Consider the following 21,894-nt stretch of genomic DNA (forward strand, 5'->3'; position numbering starts at 1 on the left):
ACCCCACGAGGCCTGAGGCCCAGGTGGACAAACGGGTGGAGGGGGTGCCAGCTTGCTGTTCATGGAGGAGATGGTTGTTAGGTCTTCTGCCTGTCTTCCCCTTCGCCGCTGCTGTTGCACTGACTCTCCACCACTTAACACGTGAGTGCACGCCTGCCAAGGTTTTTTTTTGGGTTGTTTCTCTCCTAACTCCTCGGCCTCACACAGTACATCGGTCTCAAATCTCTTCCTCTACCTGCCAGCTCCGCCTCACTCAGTGTTCTTCATCGGTGGCAGTATGGAGTTCCCAAACCTGAGCTTCTCCTTGGAGCTGGCTGACTCCACCTCCCCTCAGTTCGGCCTGCAGGTTCAGGCTTTGAAGCATTATGTAAGTGGAACTTTGAGCTTGTCTGTCATCATTCATCCCTCCTCCTGGTTGAAGCTGACCATGCTTCTTTAGCTTTCATTCCATCCCTATTTTTTTAAAACTCTTGTGTACTATCTCTTTTTTTGTCCCTAAATTTATTCCTTTTCTCTCTTTTTATCTCCTCTATCCTCCCTTGTCTGCCTCTTTTTTTCCCACTCTCCTCTCTTCTGCGCCTCTATGTTAAGCAGAAAAAGGAGCTGTACACAGTGTAAGCGCAATTTCCTAAGACCCCCAGGGACAGGGTCCTTTCAGGCCTGAGGACAAGCACCATTTGTGAGCCGAGCGAGGCTCGGGCAGCAAGAGTGAGAGGAAGAGCAGGCGCTCAATAAAAACATTGTCTCTGCAGCTTTCACACAATCAGCCACTATGTGTGCTGGATTCTACCGAGAGCAGGACAACCTGTGTTTGATGCGGGGGTTAAGAGGGAGAGGAAGGGCAGTGGGGCAAGCCGGGATGACAGAAGGGCGCAGAAACAAAAGGGAGGCAGAGTCTGCATTTTGGAGCAAAAGGTCAGGTGCATATTTTCAAATCCCTCAACCGATAGAAGGGAATTTCCCAAACTTTCTATTTTTTTATTCCAAAAACCAGTTCAGACAGGTTTATTTGAATCGAAGTACCGTTCATCACAATAAAAGTCAAAGATGAAACTGTCCTATTCAGCCAGACGAAAAGCTCCAACACAGTGAAAGAACAATTTTCAAATGCAGACATGTTGTCTTTATTTCACAAAAACAGTTTTCAGAACTCTATGAGTCCACTCCATGGAGCTCCTTCCACCTGCGCTCAGGAATTACTGCCTTCAGGTGAGATGTGCCAAAACAGAACACTCAAAAGAGTGCGATTTAAGAGCATGCTTTTCTAACCAACAGCAACTCCATGAATGCTCTCTGTTTGACAGTGAAGGATCCGATGGGCTCAGAGTCTTCTACTGGAGTAAATTCTCCGCTCCCAGTAACTTTGCCATGGAAATCCGGAGGTCCAGCCCAGACAGGCAGGAGCGCAGGCTCCCCGGGACCAACAAGGTGCAGAGGTACAGCCGTAACGAGCAGCGGTACTTCATGGAGGAAGATGAGGACATGATCTCACTGATGGGTAAAAGCACTTCCTGTTGATTGATGTAAAGCAGAAAAAATAAATAATTGAGCATCTTGATTCATTTGCAGGTTTGGAAGATGAGTCTGATGATAAATTAGATAAAATGAAAAATCAAAACAGCATCCAGGGGGGAAAATGGCAGCTTGGCTTCCAAGGTGAGGAAATGGGTCGTCACAGAAAACTACTTTACACATGAAGCTTACAGTAAACATACTTCAATTAGTCCTTTGCACTTTTGAAAAGTTCTCAACCTTCTTCTAACTTCCATTCGATTCATTCAGTTCTTTGTCTACTTTCTCTATCCAGCAATGTCCTTCGACCTCTATGCTAAACTTGGGAACAATCGCACCCTGAGCCTTGTCAGCCCTAAGAAGCCATACTATCAGTGGCGCCTCCGAGTGCCATCGGGACACATGGTCCGCCTGGTTGTCCTCACGCTTCAAGGCGCCACACCAGGAAGCTGCAGCGTCCACAAGCTCTCTGCCTATGACTTCCTGCTTCCTCTACAAAACAAGATCATTGCCAGGTAAACCCATTTTAAAGGGCTGAGTCATTTGTGACAAAGCTTCCGTAAAATTCCCGCCAGAGACAATAAAGTAAATCTAAATTTCACATTTACCAATTTGTAGATGGTTACTCCGTAACTGACCATATCACAGAAGAAACAAACGCAAGCAAATGTGCTGGTCTCTTCCAGGTGGTGTGGGCTGCCTCTTTCAGGCTCACCGCCGGTCATGAAGTTGATGTCCTCTGGCAATGTCATGTTGGTCACCTTCTCCTTCAGCAGGCAGAGGGATGGAGCAGTTTTCAAAGCTTACTTCCAAGCTGTCCCAAAAGCAGGTCACTAAGGGAAAATTGGAATACTGTCAGTGTCCGTTGGAGTGTGCAGCCTTAGTTTGAAAAGGACTTTTAGATTTAAAATGACATTGAGATTGCTCTGTAATGTTGCATCTCCTTCTGCAGGTTGTGGAGGATCAATTACCTCTTGGAATGGCTCCATTTCCTCACCGTACTATCCTTCCTATTATCCGCCAAACATCGACTGCACATGGACGCTGCGGGTGAGCAAAAACAAACAGTCAAACTACAGAAATCAGAAATCAATCCCGCAAACTTCAATATCAGATGCTGATTATCTGAGTTTTCCTTATTAGGTGCCACTGCCAGGATATCTGATCTCTGTGACGATCGTGACGATAGACATTCAGGACTCTCCATCCTCTGACAGCTGTGAGAAAGACTGGCTGGACATCGGTGGCGTGAAGTGAGTCTCAAACGTGAAGCGTTCTGATTATACTCAAAATTTAAATACAGATCTGAGGGCACCAGAGACAAATAATAAAGGATTCAGATGGTTTATCTTCTCTTTTTTTGTCCTTATTTACAGACTGTGTAATCCTGTGTCCGACAGCAGCAAAAAACGGGTGTACTCCTCCCCTCTCTCCATCCAATTTCACTCTGATGAATCTCTCACTCACAGTGGTTTCCACTTGCTGTACCAAGCGTTCTCTCCAGAAGGCAGTAAGTCTAATGATTATGATAATGAATATTTCATAGATTGTAATTCTACACCAAATTTTAGGTATTAAATTCTTTTTTAAGGAAAACCAACAACAGATTTTTTTCATTTTTGAAATAAATTATTCTTAAATTGGTTTGTGTGTGCGTGTTGACATAAACTTTGGGTTAAATTAATTCTAAATCCTCTTCCTCAGCTTGTCCTCATCAGTTTCGCTGTGGAGATGGTCGCTGTATCCCCCTGAAGAAAGTCTGCAATGGAGTCAAGGACTGTTCAGATGGACGGGACGAGGCTAAATGCTGTAAGTCACACAGCAAAGCTTGAGACTGAATCAAAAAATGGTCACATTTTGGTACCATACCTCTGTTGAAATGTTTGTGTTAAACCTCTCCATAAAAATGGAGAAGTTCAAAACTTTTTACAATTTTTAAAAATGTTGATATTTTAATTATGCTTTCAAATCGAACCCTTAAAACAATGACTGTCAGAGTTCATTTAGAGTCAATTTGTAAATAAGAACTAATGATCAAGTTTAATAGTGTCAAAATTATTGATACATGAAGAACTTTAACGAACAATCTGTTATCCAGATAAATGTCTTTGGAAAATTATTTTTTTCTTTTTTGTGAAGTTTTACATTAAAATGACATCTTAAGTAAAGTCCTTTAGTTTTACAGTGTGACTTTTTAGATTTAAAAAAAAAGTGCTGACTAACAATGTGCTGGTAATTGTGAAGCTAAAGCCAGATTTGCCTGTTTCGTGTGCTCATGTGAAACCTGTAGCATCCTGCAGGCCGGGGGAAGTCCTGTGTGTGAACGGCCAGTGCAGACCTCAAAGCAGCCAGTGCCTGAGTCAGAGCACCTGTGCAGACAGCAGCGAGGAGGGAGCCTGCGGTGAGCTCACACAATTATCCCGCCTCCATGCTTGCTTTTTGCTTCATTTGGGTTTTTTGCGTTTGTTTTTCAGGAAGTAAATGTTCCCACGTTTGTCCCAACAAGGTCTGTTTGCCCAAGTCATCCGTGTGCGATGGCATCTTTGACTGCAAAGATCGCAGCGATGAGCTCAACTGTACCAGAGCGTGTGAGCATTCATGACAGCACTGTTTCTGCCTTGACTAGAAGATGGACAAAAGTTTAGTTTGATGTTTTCTCTCCATTTTTCAGATGTGAAGAGCTGCTCCCCCTCCAACTACAAATGTGGCAATGGAAAGTGTGTGAGCAAGGTCAACCCTGAGTGTGACGGAGTTAAAGACTGCTCTGATGGTTCCGATGAGCGGCGCTGTGGTAAGGTCTAAACTTCACAGAATTGTTGTTTTAAGAAAAGCTCTCACTTTCATTTCCTCTTTGATCTCCAAGGATGTGGCACCAGACCCAAGAAGCGGGCTAAGATAGTGGGAGGGTCTGATGCCTTGGCAGGTTCGTGGCCCTGGCAGGTCAGCCTGCAGATGGAGCGCTACGGCCACGTCTGTGGAGCCACACTGGTCTCCAACCGCTGGCTCATCTCTGCAGCTCATTGCTTTCAGGACTCTGATGCCATCAAGTGAGAATAACTCCAAAAACTCTCTTTACAGTCAACCTGTGAATAGTGAGATCCTTGTGTCTGCAGATACTCAGACCCGCATGCGTGGCGAGCTTACATGGGGATGCGAGTGATGGCAAGGGGAAACCACGGAGCAGCCACCAGGCTGATCCGGAGAATCCTCCTCCACCCACAATATGACCAGTTCACATCAGATTACGACATCGCTCTCCTTGAGCTCAGTGCTCCGGTGTTCTTCAGTGACCTGGTGCAGCCTGTGTGTGTTCCTGCATCCTCGCACACTTTTACCACGGGAACGAGCTGCTACGTCACAGGCTGGGGGGTTCTCATGGAGGACGGTACGTGACGCCCAAACACACTGAAAAACAACACATCGAAATGACTCCTTTAGAGGGTTTTTTTAAAGTAACCTGGCGTTTACATATTTTTATTGTGTGCGTTTTAATTAATGCAGGTGAATTAGCTTCTCGGTTACAAGAGGCCTCAGTTAAGATAATTAACAGGAAGACTTGTAACAAGCTCTATGATGATGCTGTGACTCCCAGGATGATGTGTGCTGGGAACCTGCAGGGAGGAGTGGACGCCTGCCAGGTATGTGTGTCGCTTATATGTAGAAACACTCAACTACACTTAAAGGTATGCTTTTTATATCTACATTTTTTATGGGTTCAATTGGTCATTTAAAAAAAAAATCTCTTTCTTTACCAAGCTAGGATGTGAGAGTATTAAAAGAACTGTTTTCTTTGAAAGTTTTATTCATTGTGCAAAATATTTGTTAAAATCTTTAATGTTTTGTTTTCAGTTTCCTCAAATCTCTTGCCCTTCATTTATGTAACTGTTTATTAAATCTTTGGATTTTAGTTTGGTGCCTTTAATAGATCAACTTTTGATCTCTTTTCAAAGCATTCCCAGTGGTATTTTATTTATTATTATGTCATTTTTATGCAAAATTTAAAAAAAAAGCCCTGTGTTGTTTTCTAGGACATACTGCAGAGTGGCAGTAGTTCCACTATCCATTGTTGAGAGCTCTCTGTTTACACACCCTCATATTAGGTTACAGCCGCTTACACCTATAACCCAACATTACCAGTGCACCAGAATTGGTGAGCAATATTGGATTAATCCAGCCATTTAGTTCTGAGCCAGATGCTTAGACAAGGAAACCAAAGACATACATGAATCCAGTCATCTACAAGTGGATGTATCAGAATGGAGCAAAGTGGGGAGCTTGTGGCACGCCCGGCATATTTTCTACATCACCAATAAGCTCTTCTTAAACTTCAAACGGCTCGTGATTCACAATGATTTGAAGAAAATAATACTTTGAAATGCTAATTTAAGCTTCAGCTTTATATATGCCCTTCATGATCAGAAAAACGCCACAAGAAATTGTTAAACACCCCCTAAACACCATTTTCATTGGAGTGGGCTTTTAAAAGGACCAAACATCGCCATTTCAATTTGTTTGCTCGGGAAATGCAAGAAAGTTGTGGTGCACTTTTTCAAATTTACGCTGCTGACTCAAACTCAGTTTGTCAAATCCCACTGTAACGTGTGTCGCCTTTAAACTTGTGCTAATCCTGCTTTTAGCCTAATATTAGAGTTTATGCATTAAATGCATGACTGGCTTTTACTCTTCTTTAAAACTCAATCGGGTTTTTAAGGAAATCATGGGGTATTTATTTTCCTAGATGTTTGCAAGGACACCTCAAAGTCTATGTGTGTGTGTGTGTGTGTGTGTGTGTGTGTGTGCCCTCAGGGTGACTCAGGAGGTCCGCTGGTGTGTCTGGAGCGCGGCAAGCGATGGTTTTTGGCCGGAATTGTGAGCTGGGGGGAAGGCTGCGCGCGGCAAAACCGTCCCGGAGTTTATACACAGGTGGTAAAGTTCACTGACTGGATCCGGCTGCAGACTAAAGGGCAGGTTTGACAGTGCTGCACCAAGTCATGAAGAAAAATGAGAGCACGCGGGATGATTGTTTCTGCCCTGACATTTGTCCACCGATTAGTGTCATAACCGCACAGTAATGCTTTCAGGCTGTTTAAAGAGACCTTTCAAAAGGGCCGAACAAGACAGCTCATTCTCACTGCTCCAAACCCACCAGCATGCTCCCAATGTGCAAACTACAGCAACATTTTTGGATTTTGTGAGACAATTCTTACATTTTGATTTGTTTTCACTCAGCTGTTTGCATTTGATCGCAGTGCAAGATTAAAATTTACAGTTGATGGTACAGGAAATATCATTTTTATTGTGGAGTTTTTGCTAGACTGCCCTAAAAAAATGTTTCAAACATTATGCAGACACAAATGTGCCATTTACTATTTTACCTACCCCCACACACACAAACACCCCCACACACACAAAAATCTAGGTCAACTACATATAAACACTATATCAACCATACGTTCATACACAGATGGAAATTTGGTTTGAATTTCCTTTTTTTATTTTGTCTTTATCCATCTTATTTCTTTCCAATCGATCTTTTCATTATCTGTAAATAAGTTTCCTTGCTGTTGGTAAACATATTTTACACCCAGATTAAAACAAACACAAAAAAGCCTCTTAATGTAAAGCCTTGGTCAAAAATCATCACTCCCTGAAATCTGCTGAGGACAGAGAGACAGAAGTCCTTTCTTCCTGTTCTGTGCATCGTGCAAAAAGATAACTGCTGGTGTCCGACCAGTGTTTTAGTGTATTGAAGCAAAGGAAAAGAAACTTGTACTAGAATAAATTTGACAGTTTAAAGACCCACTCTGATCATCTTTTGATCTATTTTTAATTATTTTCCAATGGTCTTTTATTTATTATTGTGCCATTCTTAACCGAGATAAATAAATTCTGTCGTTTTCTAGGACATAGTTTCTGCAGAGCTACAGTAGTTCATTAGAAATTTGCCTGAGTTGTGGGTGAAAGCATTTCCCATCATCCATCTGTTTAAGTGCTCTCCCGCTAGCTTACAGCCTCTCACACCCCCAACCTAAAATTGGCGGTGCAACAAAAATGGTGAGCAATATTGGAGATGTCAACCGTACAGTTTTGCATCAGATGCCAACTCAGATAAGGAAACCAAAGGCGCACATGGATCTATTTGTCTCCATCAGAATGGAGCAGAGCAGGGAGCTTGTGGCCTGTTGATTGAAGTACCTACGTCACAGCTACAGGCTTTTTCCAATAGGATTTTGTGCATCTGCTGCACCAAAAACAATTTTCATTGTGGGTCTTTAGGAGACTAACAATGATGTGGATTATCTGTACAAAAACCTGCAATTAAGCACCAAAAAGACAAAACAGACAATTTTGGGAGTTGGTCATGTTGTGTTAGGGTATTATATTTAGCCTTTTTTCAGTTCTACTTAAAATATATAATAATTACAAAAACTTTATAATCTTAATACTCTTTTACATCAAAAAATATACTTGTTTGTGCAACCGAGGAAGGAAGTTGTGGGACAAAATGACTCGAGATCAAAAGTTTCTATTTAAAAGAAAAACCCTCTTCATGGTGTTTTTGAATATACAAATGATACTCTCATCGTCTCTTTCTGTTGTCTAGTTTTCTATTTGATTATTGCCAGAACAGCATAAATAAAACTAGTAAAGAACAAATACTCAGAAATGCCATGTTAAGCTTAATTTCCCCAATTTATCATCAGAAAAAAGCCACAAGAAGATGTTAACCAAAACACAATTTTCTTCAGAAAATTGCAATTTTATTGTTTTTGCACTGTAAGCAAGACTGTTGTGACAGACCTTTTCAAACTCACGCAGCTAACTCAAACTCAGCTGTGCAGTTTGTCAAATCCACTGAAGTTTTAAGTGGTTGTTCATAAACTGACCATCAGTTTAATATTCTGAGCAAGAGCTGGCAGAATTCTGTTAAAGATCTTCGGAACCAGAACTGAGATGCTTTTCTTTGGAAAAAGAAAATACTAATGTACTTCAAAAATCCCCACTTTTTCCTTCAAAAGCAGATATTTTAGTCACCTGTCCATGAGGAGAAAATTGTTTTTCAAGCAGTACTTTAAATTAAAAAAGAAAGTAAAGTGTATTTCCATTTGAGTAATTGTATTGCACCAAAGACCAGCTTTCAGCAGCCGTCCTTTTCAGCCTCTTCATCTGATGAATTGGTTTAGCAATCTTCTCATGCTGACTCATCATTTGACTGTCAAACCATGATTATTTTTTTCTCATTTTCCTGAATTATTCTGGAACAAGTGACTTTTTAAGAAAAAAAAGTTAAACTCTGATTTAATTTATTTTTGCAGTTCATTTTGTATGTAAGGAAATGATATCACAAAGGAGCTTTTCCTGAACTCTCTATGAAGACTTGCAGTTTGGGTTTTTGTGAGTTTTCTCAGCTCACGTCTCCACCCAGTGGCCGCTGTCTGTTGAAATGACTGCGTCCTATGAAGACATGATGTGCTTTACTGAATCCATCTTTGGTGTAATTGCCTTTACATTAAAGACAGTAATATTACTGTAACTGTTACCTGTTTGTTGTTGTTCCTGCCTGCAAATGCATCTTTTTGCTGTTTTATTAAGCAACTGTAAATAATAATAATAATTATAATCTGTTTTTGCTTATTTGCTGACCACTTTATGTGATTGAAGTGATGCACTTTTACACCATTTTGACCAGTGCTTGATACTGCACGTTTGCTTCTGTGCCTACGTGCCTCTAACCCCGTGTGCCCTCTCCATATGCAAAATTGTGCGCGCAGAGATGCCAGTGCGCAATCCTCTCAGGTTACTTTTAACCGTACGGGTTGTTGTCCTGGTATGAAAAACATGCTGTTTTTTTGCATTTTTATTCTAAATGGTGATATTAATTGCATAACACTGTCTCATTAACTTGTCATTATCAGCTGACAGCTGCAGGGGTTCGGAAACGCTTTTACGCACCGTGGGTGTGACGGTCGCGTCACGAAAACCCACCATCCGGTGGCCACTCTGTGGGAACGGTATAAATCTGTGCAACAGTTGTAAACCAAGGCAAGCAAGTGCAGTAGAGTTCAAGAGTTGCGTGCAGTTGCGTGATCTGCAGCCACCCGCACCAAATCCACCGTTCAACCAGCGATCCTGGCGCAGCTGTTGGCAGTGCTGCTTCGTATCTGTAGCGGAGTTTAAAACTCAGCAGCAGGAGTAACATTTCTTTAATGAATTTTGTTTGACAGCCTCTCGCTGTCGGAGCCTCCAGAATGATGAATTGTATTTCCCTGTGTTTTCTTTGTGGATTGTACAGTGTTTTTGGAAAAGGTGAGTCGTGGTTTAAAGTAATAATTTTACTACTTACTGAATACCACATCGCACATGTGTAAATATACTATGGCTTTAAATGTTTTCTATTTAAGGTAAAAATGTCAAGATTACTTGTTTTGCGCACAGGTTTTTTTTTTTATCAATTTAGTTTTTATCAAAGTGGGGCTCTTAACAACCAGCTGCAAAGAAAGAGAACCAAGTGCGCACTCCACTTCAGTTGGCTCTGCGATTATCGGCCACTGAAGTTGTTGATCTGGCGTGTGCCTACAGCTTTCAAGCCTAATTTAGCCACTGTGCGCAGGGAAAGATAAGCGGCATCCAAGGGGGGCGGCTGTTTGGATACCGCGGACATTTACGCTTCGGCTCCTGGTGCGCTTGGCACCAGTTGAATGGACGCACGAAGGGCGTTGTTTCCTGACACTGACGAGTTTGTTAAATGACTGTTCTAAACCAGAGGCATGAAGGATCACGACAAACAGAGGAAAAATGCAGGAACTGGGGTCAATTTGCGCGCAGGGAAACAGTAACGCAGTCCAACTCGTTTTTGCGCGCCTCAAAGATCCTTGTATAGAAAGATAAAACGGGTGTCATTTTCCCTTCTTAAGGACAGTTATGGACACTCAAGGTAATTTTGAGTTCAACAAAGTCTCCGTAACTTCACCAGCACAAACGATTATACTCCAGGAAAAATTCTTATTAATATTATTGATTAAATACAAATACAAAAACATTTTCAATTTGCATTTTTTATGTAAAGTAGCTTTGTTTTGTTTTGTTTTTCTGGCTTTACCATTTAGAAACATAAATACCAGAAGTAGGTGCACTTTTATTTATCTGCAATTTCTAATAAAATTCTATTAGTGGCATTTAAGAAAGGCCTTAAAAAGTAAGTTAAAGATATATTAATCTTTGTCTGTATCAGTCAGAAAACATTTTAAGGGTGCATGCTTTAGAAATAATTTTAATGATTTCTAATCAGATATACTTGTTCAATTCAACGCATCCTAAATGTGTTTATTTTTATGTAAGATTTAAACGAAATGTCACAAATTATATGTCTTGTTTGGATAAGGTCTTTTTGTTACCTGCTAAGTTTTCTTTTTTGTGAACCAACAGCGGATAATGTTTTTTTTTTTGGGTTGTAAAGAGTTTATTTTTGGTTATTTTATCAGAGATCTTACCATTGAGTCTAATAATCATGGGAGATGGGAGGCCACATGCCATTATCATTTACTTGCATTGAAATGTCAGAACTGTGCTCCAAAATCTGAAATCTTTATTTGATTTCAACGTTTTTACAAGCAAACTGCACCAAATTTTTCACATTTAATCATTTTCTAAAATTATTTGAGGCAAATGATATTTCCCTCTGCAGCACTCTTTTTAGATCGACTACATAAATTAAGTTATTCGACCTCCTGTGAGATTTCCAACACCTGTTAAGAAAAAAAATTGTCGTCAAATTTTGCCCATATTGTGTTCAGAAAATCTCACCTCTCGGGAAAAAAATGTGACATTTACACTCTCATTTAAGAGTCTTAATGTCCAAAAAAGCAGACGGGAGACCAGCTTCCCCCATCTAACTTTACCTTGTTGTGCGCATTTCTGTTGGCTTCTCACGCTCACTGAAAAATCTGAGGAAACTGAGTAGGAAGTGCTAACAGTGTGCAACACTGGACCTGCTCAATGGGGCATCCACTGGGAACAATGATGATGACAAGTGACAGCTCACTAAGTGCTTCACCAATGATTTAAGAGCCCTCAGAGCAGTAGGACGGCTGCCGTTTGAACTGATGGCCGTGTATCATGAACGACTGTCAGACTGAAGGACAAAGTTACCTAAGCGATGTTTTTGCTGCTGCTGGGAGGAAGGAAGGGTGGACAGACAAGTGCCTTCATCTGTCATGAATCCCTCATCGATGAAGTGGAGAAAAAGGAATGTTCATAGATTTATTTATTTTTTAAAGTCAATGCTTGCGCATTTCCACAAGAAAATGTAAGGAGGTTTGCAGATACTAGGGGCACAGTTTGAACTTTTTAGGCCACCAGATAGTGAAAGATGTTTGTGTGACTTCACCTTTATCCTGTTTCCCCATCTCTCTCCTTCCTCTGCAGATCAAACAGGAAAGTTCAGTGTTCCTCACTTGGATGTAAGATCTCGACAGATGGTTCTGGAAGCCGACCAGACACTTCTGCTCAATTGCAGGTCAGTCTGAGGAACGTCCAAAGCTAAGAAGCTCAAGTTTGAGCCAAAAGGTTTGGTTTGGGCTGGACTGGACCCTCCTCCAGATCCACGCCAAACAAAACATGTTCAAAGAGGGGAGAAATTATTGGAAAGTTATCATCCGGGTATGCATTGGAACAATAATCATTTCTCTTTAAGCCCTCTTATCTAAAGCGGATTCCTTCAGAATCCTTTGTTCAAATTAAAATCTCTTGATTGCTTTTGCAATAAATCTAGTTTTTGCAAATCAATGGTGAAGGTGAAGAATGTTGAGATGCGACACTGACTTGTCACTGTTGGCCAGGGGCCGATGGGAGCTGTCATGGGCGTTCCCAGCAAGCCTGATCAGAGATCAGGTGGACGTGGCTGAATCCCGTTGTGGGAGGACAATGCAGCATTACTGCAGCCAGGTGCGAGTCAGCAAGATTAAAGCCAAACACACCGGCCTGTTCCGCTGCCGGTACAAACACAGGACTGAAAAACAGGCGTCTGTCTACGTTTATGTTGCAGGTAAGACCCCCTGTCCACACGCCACATGGTGATTTACCCTTTTTTCCAGTTCCAGAGAAGCCCCTCACTCCTTCACCCCTCCACGCTTTTGTTTATCCTCTCAGGTCAAACAGGATGTGGTGGGTGCTAAATACAGACCAATGCCAGAGAGCCGATTATATCGAAACACTGTTTGTCCTAACAACACATCCTTCTAAATGACTTTGGCACAGTTTCACCCTGCTCCTCCCCTCCTTGTCCTCCCATCCCAAGTCCTCCTCCTTCTCATCTATATATAAATCCTTTCTAACTTTCGTTTACGTGCTATCTTGAGGCCAGGAATAGCCCAGCTGCTGAAAGGCTCAGGTCTGGGCAGAGTTTCCCATGCCATCAGCCTTATCTGCTCGCCTCAGCTTCGCTTGAAGCATCCTGTGCTTGGGGGAGGAGGAATAGAACTTTGAGGGGGCGTTTTAGGAGGGGATGTGTCTCTAGAAGATGGCGGTGTGTGCATATGTGAGAAACTGAAGGCCAGGAGCTCTGCCGTGTCCAGAGGTAGAAGGAGGCACAGTGTCTGCCAGGGTGGCTCCTCCCTGACCTGGAAAGTGATGCTGCACTGCTGGAACTGTCCATGGAGCTGGGCAGCAGGCCAGGGTCACGGGGCATGCTACTGTTTGGCAAAATAGCCCCTGGGGGGTTATCAATCGCTCAGGTCACTGTGTCCATAAACCGCCAGACTTGGCCTGCAGCACCGTTCTGATGTGTCTCTACTTGAGTCTTCGATTAGAAATCAAAGCAAGAGGAGGAAGCCTGCAGTGTACTAGTCCTTGGGGTACTTTTGTTCAAAGGTTCAGAGATTTGCTTTCCTTGAATAACACCCTATGGTCCCAAACAATACACTGAACAACACCCACATCTTTGAATGGCACAGAACTATTCCAGCAGTGGGACTGAAGGGAGACGACACGGAGAGGCCGTTTGATTGCTTCGAAACAATCTGTGTGTTTGTAGTTGACTGCCTGCAGTCATGTGCTGAATAGGTATTCAGCCGGTTTGTTTTTGTTTATAGGAACTCAGACGTTTTTGTGTGACTTTTTGTTTAGGATACTTTGTAAAATCATAAAGGATGCTTTTTGGAACATCAAAATAAAAGCGCGTGCTGTCCATAAGCGAGGTCTAGCTATGTTGTAGATCTTTGGATTTTAATCTGGGGGATGGAACCTCACTATTTATGATGAAAAATCAGAAATAAATCTTCTCCCACTTGGAACATCTGATTGGAATTTTATCAAAGCAGCTTTTCACAATCATTTACTAAAATAATGAAAAAAGAAAATAATGAATAAACTTTTTGTTCCTTCCATTAAATACAATATATATTCTAATGTGAAATAAAGCATAAAAATTCTAAATTTGGCAAATTTTTTGGCTTGATGAAAGCTTTGCATCTCTGGAACTTTAGTCATAACTGAGGAGAAAGTCACACTTGGACTCATGAAATCTGAGAAGTTAAAAAACAAAGATACATGCAGATTGTTTGCAACTAACTGCAAGTTATTGTTATCTGCACTAATTCTTTAACAACAAACTATTGTTATAGACATCAAGATGTCCGATAGAACAAACTGTGGCCCTGTGTGTGTTTTTCTACTTTTGTTAATCTGAAATTAGCAAACATAAAGTTTGCGTTTCCGTTTAAGGTTAGATCTGTTGATCTTTTCATGCGGAAAGTCCATCTTTGGAACTTTCCTGTACAATTTTCCAACCTTATTCACAAAATTTAGGCCTCTGTGAACAAATGTAACGCAGCATAAGACCATCTTGTTGTATTTGTGTTTCTACAAAAGCCCAGAAGGGACAAACCAAATCAAACTAACAGCTAAAACAGTTATATTTAGTTTTTTTTGAAAACATGATTTGCTTTCCTTTGTTGCTTGAGAGAGACTTGGCTCTTGAGTTGCAAAATTTTCCTTAAAAAAAAGCAGCACCCTCCAAGATGACAGAACTAATAAGGAGCAAGAATGACTCATATTTGAAAGTTTCACTATTTTCACTGAGACGTTTCAGTTGAAAATGAGTCACTTTACAAAAAACGAAAACGAACTTAGAAAATAAAGCATGATTAGCAAAGGGCAACATTTCTGAACTTCTCCCGCTGTTACAGTGGCTTGAACAGTTGTTTACATTAAACGGCATGCTGCAGTTCATATTTATTTTTTGTGTCTCTCCCAGCATGTATTTGCATCCCTGACTGGAGTTTTTGGGTTTCAGACAGTCGGCAGCCGTTTGTTGAACGTGCCAGTAAGAGCCTCAATGTGCTGTACATGAAGGTGAAGGAGCCTCTCGTCATCCCCTGCCGGGTCACCAATCCCAACATCACCACCACTTTGGTCAAGGTCAGTACAGGAAGTCTACATCCTTCATCAAGCAACACTTCAGTACTCTTCAGTGCAGAGTGCATCTACACATCCAAGCCATGCTTTGTCTTCCTCTGCTCAATCACAGCACTCAGCTCTGTGAATATCATCACTTTCCCCAAGTGTTTCCATCAAATCCAGCACATGCACGCACACACAGAGCCCGGCCCAGTAGTTTCTCCCTGTCCAGATCGTTCACCGCATTGTTCTGGTCTTGGCAACCATTGCGCTGTCGTGTGTGTCCATTTGTTTGTGTCCTTTTGCGGATATGTGTGAAAGTGTGTGCGGATGTGTTTGTGAGTGTTGGTGCTTGAGTGCTGAATGAGGCCGAAAGTGGACGAAAGCCTGTCTGCTGTCTGCATGTGTATCTGTGAGTGTGTTTTCCATTTTGGTCCAGTTTTTTCTCTCACTCCTTTTGATTAAACGAGCAGACGACATCTGGTCACGTTTTACTGTTCACATTTCAGAGTGGCCCGTTGGCCCCTGTCCACCATCACTTTCCATATCTCACCTCCCCACACCACCTCCTGTAGTAGGAGTAATAGCTGCCAACCCTCTCCACTTAATCCTTTAAGCAGCTGGTCCAACTGATGGAGGAAGCTGGTGAACAAAGTACATACCAAATATCCTCTTTCTGTTATGAAACTTGTTGGCAAAATCTTCAAAGCTGAACAGTTCAAACCGATCCCTAAAATGATTAAACTAATAGTTATTATCTTATATTTTACTTATTTGTATTTTATTTAAACACTTATTTTGCTCAGTAGTGTCAACCAATAAAAATAGCCCTAATGAGCTGGAAACCGCCCAATCTGGCAAGTGTCTGGACTTGCTGGAATATACCATTACTACAGAAGGACAGGGAGCGGACCAAACACTTTTACATGATCAGTCTTATGCCAGTTCAGCAATTAGCGTTTTTTTCATGACAGAGTTAAATAATGATAGATGAAAAATTTACTTTAGACATTTTTATAAAACGTTCAGCTCGGGGCCCCGAAAAAGTTGGGGGCCCAGGGCAATCGCCCACCTAATGGTAAGTCTGCCCCTGGGTTTCAACAAGGACTTAAGGTAGGATTTAAGGTGGATTTGATTCTACTTGACTTTTGTTAACTCTAACCTGTCAAGGACTGTAGTTTGATATTAAAAAATCTTGCAGATTTTTGTAAACAAAATCTACCTTTTGGGATAAAACTAGTGTTAACTGGAGACATCAAGATATTAGTTAAGCTAAACAACAACTTGCTGATGTTGAGCAGCTGTGAAGTTTAACCTCTTGCTCATTTTGCTTCGTAATCTCCAGTAAAAAAATATTTGTGATTCGTTATTGGACTAAACATAAAGAACAACTAAATTATTAGTTTGCAGGGGCAGAGCAGGGGGGCAAAGGGGGGCACCTGCCACCCTACTTCAGAGTCTTCCCCCTGAAGCTGCCCCCTTTCCCAAACCATGTGCTATTATGTCTTTATGACTAGAAGGTAGCAATAAAGTAAATATCACACTGATCAAAGACTTATTTAAACACTAAGATAGACCATTAAATGGGTCCAGCTTTGTTAATCTAGTGGGTCAGTCTGCATGTTCCAACAATCCAACAAAAAAGCTTGTAAAAGCTCCATTACTCATCTAGTTTTTAATTGCAACTCTTTTATTGCAGTCAAAAGCATATAGTTGTGCCAGTTTAAACATACTTTTCAGAAAATTTCCTTTCATACGTGCACAAAAACTACAGATGCAGAACAGCAGCTGCAATACTGCTTCATGCTTGAGTGCACAAAATTAATTTGTTTGCATCTGTTGCTCCCAGTTTTTGGACATCACAAACACACAGAATCCCCCATGTTGCATATTTGGCAACGGTCAAGATATTTTGCACATTTAGCACACGCAACCCATTTAATAAATCAAACGCACCAGATTTCTGCATGTCCTGTTCGGTTTGTACGCAAACTTTGAATTGGGCTTTTTGTGTTCTATTTTGGAAAATGAATCTGTCGCACATTGATGAAAAAACAAAATGTGTTGCAACTTTGGCTGAAATTAAGCTTTAGTTAGCCACTTAGAAAAAAAAAAGTCTAAAAAAAAAGACGTTTTGAAAAGATTTTATAAGAGGTGATTAAAGCGCCAATGAAAATCGTCTGATTCTAATGGCCGTTTTTCAACAGCAGTCTTATTCCTGTTGTGCATTTAAAAACACTTCAAAAATCTGTTGTGACTACCATTAGTTGCTTGAAGTAAGCATTTAAACCAAAACAATTTTAGGAATAGTTTGTGACACCATCCCAAGACCTCCTGGAGCCCCTCCTCTCTCCCCAGGTACCCACTTCTGACAAATTAAAAAAAAAGAAAACTTTGCACCAAATTTTATTTAAATGTAAGTCAGGGCAGTGAGAAGACATCCAACATAATCAATCTAGTTTGGCCATTTTGATTTTTTTCCATCTACACTAAATTACAACACTTAAGTTCATGTTATTTTCTAGGATGCCTACTAAACTAAAGCTGTTTGTTCATTTTAAGACGAAATTGCATCTATTATTAGTTCAAATGGAATATTTTTTCAATTTTGGAATTTTAAATAGAAACAAATAATAGGAAATGAGGTCTTTGAAGACTTTGTGATTGATTGCCACCACATCATTATTTTATTTGTTGTGATATTTTGGTCTGGAACAGAGTGTCCAGAGAGTCATCGCTGCCATAAACAAACGAGAGAAATGTTTAGGAACTGGACAGGCCGGACACACAAACACACACTCGTCCTGCCTTCTTCTCCCTACAAATGCCTGACACTGCTAAGGTATTTACTCTAAAAATAACTCCCCTCTTCCTTCATCTCACTCCTCTTCCCCTCCGCTTGGCCAGGAGTCGATTCACTGTCAGAGTCACTGGAGTGTTTTTTTCCTGGAAGGACTTTGCTCTTTGCTTGGGTCTTGACTGTGACCTTTCTCAGGAGGAACAATACACAGGAGGCTCTGCTCTCTCGCACGGGCCGTGAAAGTGAGGTCTGGAGTGACGAGGTTTATCGTAGGTTCCTGTCGAAATGTCTTTATCCTGCAGTAACAGGATGCAAAGAGTTGGACTTGAGTCACGTTTCATGTATCCTGGCTTCGATACTCCACCCCTCCACTACCCGTCACTCAATCTTCCTCACCATCTCCTTGGATTTCTGAATGACAGCAGGGATGGAGGGTGTGTTGAACAGAGGCGTGCAGGGCACCGAGGACGGTGAGGACACTCAGACAGGACGTCACTGAGCTCCGAAGGAGGGAAGTAGCGGAAAGCATCAACTTCACAGAGCAGAGTGAGGAGGAAGAAGAGGTCAGAGGCGTCACCAGAGAAAGGTGGCTTGGGAAGGGGGTGTCAGTCAGTTTATAGTGGGGACATGGTGTTGTGGACACCATGCTGCTCCCTGGAGAGAGGGCGAGAGGCTTCCACCATGTCACACAAAACATATCCTCAATGCATAAAACAAGAAAGACACTTCTTTACTATTTTAATCATCCATATTTTTTTTCCATAATGATTATATCGAATCTCAAAGAATTGTTTATTTCTCCTGCCTTTAACTGAATCTGTCAGTAAAGGAATTTTTTTTAGGTTTCCTTGTCTTTTTTCTTTTATGGAATGCTTCTGTAGCTTCTGTTATTCAAAAATAAGTTATAAAATATTATGAATTAATACTTTTCTTTATATGCTAGGATCATTGTGTCTCAGAATTGCAAATCTGCTGCCCTCTAAACTTCCCTGTATTTCTGTTTTTTTTTCCTTCATCCAAGAAAATAGAAAGGGAAACTTAAACTCTCCTCCTGTGCGTGCTGGGATTGTGTCTTTCCCTCTCAGGAAGCTTGAATCACTTATTCCATATTTTCATCACGTCTTCCTAGTTTAATCAAATGTGTCATGTCTCCTGTGCTCATCAGCATGTGATTCTCTCCTCGCCTCCCCAACAGTCCCAGTTCCTCAGCAAGAGTCTCCCGGCCGACCAGAAGAACATTGTTTGGAACAGTAGACAAGGCTTCACCATCCGAGCTCCCACTTACTACGACGTCGGCCTCTTCCACTGTCAGGCCACCGTCAACGGGGTCAGACACCAGTCACAGAATTACTTTGTGCACAGAACAGGTCAGCGGGCTGCTACAAGTGACTGAGAAATCCGCATTAAATGAATTTCTATTCATCTTTGTCTCTCTTTTTCCTCACTGTTGGTAGTGAGCAACATCACAAAGGTGAATCTGAACAGCACAGGTATATTCCGAGCCCTGAAGGGGGAAAGACTGGTCTTGAACTGCACCGCAACTGCAGAGCTGAACACCAGAGTCAACATCACCTGGAACTATCCTGGGAAGGTGAGAAAGAGTTCATGTAAATTATTCTAAGATTGCTTTCAAATTGCAAAACACCATTTTTTTAGAAGAAGGGACTTAATTGGAGTTGTCTTCTTAAAATCACCAGTAAGATTATTTAATTAGTATTTTTGCTTTATTTCCATTACAAAGGACATCACAAGATTGAAGAAAAAAGAAGACAAATTTTCTTTTTTAATCACAAATTGGATTTCAGTAAACGTTAAAAAATGTTGCCTCTGTCTGCAAATAAACCTTTTGTCTTAACCCTTCTTCCCTGCGTCCTCCCTCAGCTGAATAATGCCGGCTCCACCTCCAAAATACTTGTGAGGCACAGAATGCACGTGCTGTTCTACAGCACCCTGACCATCCCCAAGCTCCAGCGTTCAGACGGAGGTCTCTACACATGTCGCGTCACCAGCGGGGATCAAAGCAAGCAGGAGCAAGTTACAGTCACCATATATGGTGAGTGTTTCCTGCTGAAGATGAGCGAAGCACAGAGTGCACTCTCAGCTTCTTTTTCATTTTATTTAATTATTTTTATTCTAGAAATGCCTTTGGCTCCGTAGACTCGAAATCCCTTGATGCAAACAATAATTACATGATAATTTTCTTAATTCTGCTTAATTGTGCACATTCATCTCTTCAATTTTAGACCGTCCATTTATCCGTCTGAAGCCCCGAAATGGATCCTTGATGGTGGTGCAAGCTGGACAAAAATCTTATAGAATTTCTCCCAAAGTACGAGCGTTTCCTGTCCCTGACGTTTTCTGGTAAGACGTCACTCTCTCCTCCAAATCAGAAACTAAATAATTTGTGTGTTTTGATTTGTTTTGTTTTGGTCACTGAGAACTTCTTCACCTAAACCTCTGCTGGATTTGTAGCCATGACACAAGCTTTGGAAAGCGCTTGACCTCCCTCCTTCACACTTTGATGAGAGGTCTTTCTTCCTTAACAGGTTTAAGGATGGGAATTTAGCTGCAGAGCACTGCTCCAGATACCGCATCAACGGGACTTCCCTGGTCATAAAGGATGTTGCAGAAGAGGATGCAGGAAAGTACACAGTCCTTGTGCAAATCAAAGAACATGGGCTGTACCAGAATCTCACTCTAACCCTCATGGTCAATGGTGAGACACAAGAGTTTATACCCAACATTTCTGCTTGTCTTTCTGTGCCACGTCTGCTCAGCTCAGTTTTTGCTTTGCGTCTTACAGTGAGTCCTCAAATAGCAGAGAAAGCTGTGTCATTGCAAGATCCGGGCTCTGTGCCGCGGGGGAGCAGGAAAACACTTCGCTGCACCGCCCATGGAGTTCCTTCTCCACACTTCCAGTGGCTTTGGCATCCTTGCCCGTCCAAAGGCCTGTAAGTAGCTCAGAGGATCAGAACCAGAAAATGATGGGTTAGAAATGTTGTGTTAGAAATTTAATAAATAAAAAAGCAGAATTTACTTCAATTGTAATTCATTTGATTGATGAGTGCACCTAAGTGCAGCCATAAATCCTACACATTTACAACTTTAAGGTTCAAACTGTGAGAAGAGGTTCTGATCTAAATTAAGAAAAAAACTTTTCAACCCAAAACTTTTCTTTTGTCCAGTTAATAAACTAAACAAATTAATGATCCCCTGTATTTTGAAAGTTGCCAACTATCTTCTCCTTATTTAGTTGACAGATTTCTTAAAGTAGCCATTTAATTATTGGTTTAAAAGGATAGAAAACCAATGAACTCAAAGATGATTCAGTCCTAAATATCACCAGATGTTTTTTTTCTTTATTGCAAACAAAACCCAAATCAAATCCTCCTTAAAAACTTGTCACAATGTCTTTACTCAGAATGAATAAAAACCAAATAAGATAACAAGAAAGCCTTACTTTTCTCTCAAAAATCCTGGAAAAGTAATTCTCCTGGCTTCCTTTAGAGACAATAAAGTTCTGAAATGTAAAGTAGAAGCGAGAAGTTCTTTCTGCTAACAGTGGTGCCTGAAGGTTAAAAATGAACACTACATTTATTTCCTTAGAAAAGTAAAAATTGTCATTAGCACAAAATCTAAATCAATGCCAAACAAAAAAAATGCTTTTAAGTTTATAATAAAAAAGGAAACAAAAATGAAATAAATATTGAAAAGTCAAAGATTAAAAGCAAAAATTAAAAAAAAATCTCTGATGTTTCTAGTACAAGACCTTTGAACTTCACTTTTCCAAATTCAGGCGTGAAATATATTTCAGTTTGTTTAATCCTATTCTGCAGAAGACGACAAATATTTGTCTGTGACTTGAGACACTTTGACATCAAAACCAACAGCAGAAAAAAAACAGATTTTCAACAGAAGTAGAAAGAAAAACATGTATTTTTTTTCTAATGGTTATATATTCAGGATTTTTTTGAGTGATGTAAGGATAAAATGAGTGTAGTGGCATCAGGTGACTCAATTACAGAACAAATAATAATGTTTGCTTTAGCTCAGTTGTTGGTGTATCTGTGGGATTTAGAAAAATGAGACATGTTTTGTCTGTTTCGGCATGTGTCCAGACAGCGCTTCCTTTCTGTTACCAGAACAGATGCCTTATGGGGCCTTTCATGTGTCGGAATGTGAGTGTG

General features: G+C 41.0%; 2 protein-coding genes across 6 annotated transcripts in view; both read left to right on the forward strand.

Annotated features, from left to right (window-relative positions):
* Nucleotides 1-179: 179 nt before the first annotated feature.
* Nucleotides 180-6,626, forward strand: LOC101159473 (suppressor of tumorigenicity 14 protein homolog). The gene is made up of 17 exons (XM_078938529.1): nucleotides 180-367; nucleotides 1,142-1,209; nucleotides 1,305-1,498; nucleotides 1,570-1,656; nucleotides 1,808-2,027; nucleotides 2,199-2,341; nucleotides 2,465-2,562; nucleotides 2,656-2,765; nucleotides 2,889-3,022; nucleotides 3,217-3,321; nucleotides 3,803-3,913; nucleotides 3,987-4,100; nucleotides 4,184-4,303; nucleotides 4,376-4,559; nucleotides 4,626-4,897; nucleotides 5,014-5,150; nucleotides 6,319-6,626. The coding sequence occupies exons 1-17, from the start codon at nucleotides 278-280 to the stop codon at nucleotides 6,484-6,486; spliced, it is 2,355 nt and encodes a 784-aa protein (XP_078794655.1). The 5' UTR covers nucleotides 180-277; the 3' UTR covers nucleotides 6,487-6,626.
* A 2,837-nt stretch (nucleotides 6,627-9,463) lies between these two features.
* flt1 (fms related receptor tyrosine kinase 1) overlaps nucleotides 9,464-21,894 on the forward strand; it is a 31,527-nt gene continuing 19,096 nt past the window's right edge. For 4 of the 5 annotated variants that reach the window (XM_020712444.2, XM_011488922.4, XM_078938524.1 and 1 more), the window contains exons 1-10: nucleotides 9,464-9,819; nucleotides 11,938-12,028; nucleotides 12,351-12,556; nucleotides 14,804-14,928; nucleotides 18,903-19,074; nucleotides 19,162-19,298; nucleotides 19,589-19,760; nucleotides 19,951-20,068; nucleotides 20,254-20,423; nucleotides 20,511-20,658. In XM_020712444.2, coding sequence (XP_020568103.1) covers nucleotides 9,762-9,819; nucleotides 11,938-12,028; nucleotides 12,351-12,556; nucleotides 14,804-14,928; nucleotides 18,903-19,074; nucleotides 19,162-19,298; nucleotides 19,589-19,760; nucleotides 19,951-20,068; nucleotides 20,254-20,423; nucleotides 20,511-20,658 — 1,397 coding nt within the window. In that variant the 5' untranslated portion in view covers nucleotides 9,464-9,761. Of the gene's footprint in view, nucleotides 9,820-11,588; nucleotides 11,819-11,937; nucleotides 12,029-12,350; nucleotides 12,557-14,803; nucleotides 14,929-18,902; nucleotides 19,075-19,161; nucleotides 19,299-19,588; nucleotides 19,761-19,950; nucleotides 20,069-20,253; nucleotides 20,424-20,510; nucleotides 20,659-21,894 lie in introns of those variants that run through there. The other variant, XM_078938523.1, reaches the window with a different exon arrangement.

Source organism: Oryzias latipes, chromosome 20 (assembly GCF_053564925.1).
Source record: "Oryzias latipes strain Hd-rR chromosome 20, Olatipes_Hd-rR_3.1".
NCBI lineage: Eukaryota > Metazoa > Chordata > Actinopteri > Beloniformes > Adrianichthyidae > Oryzias > Oryzias latipes.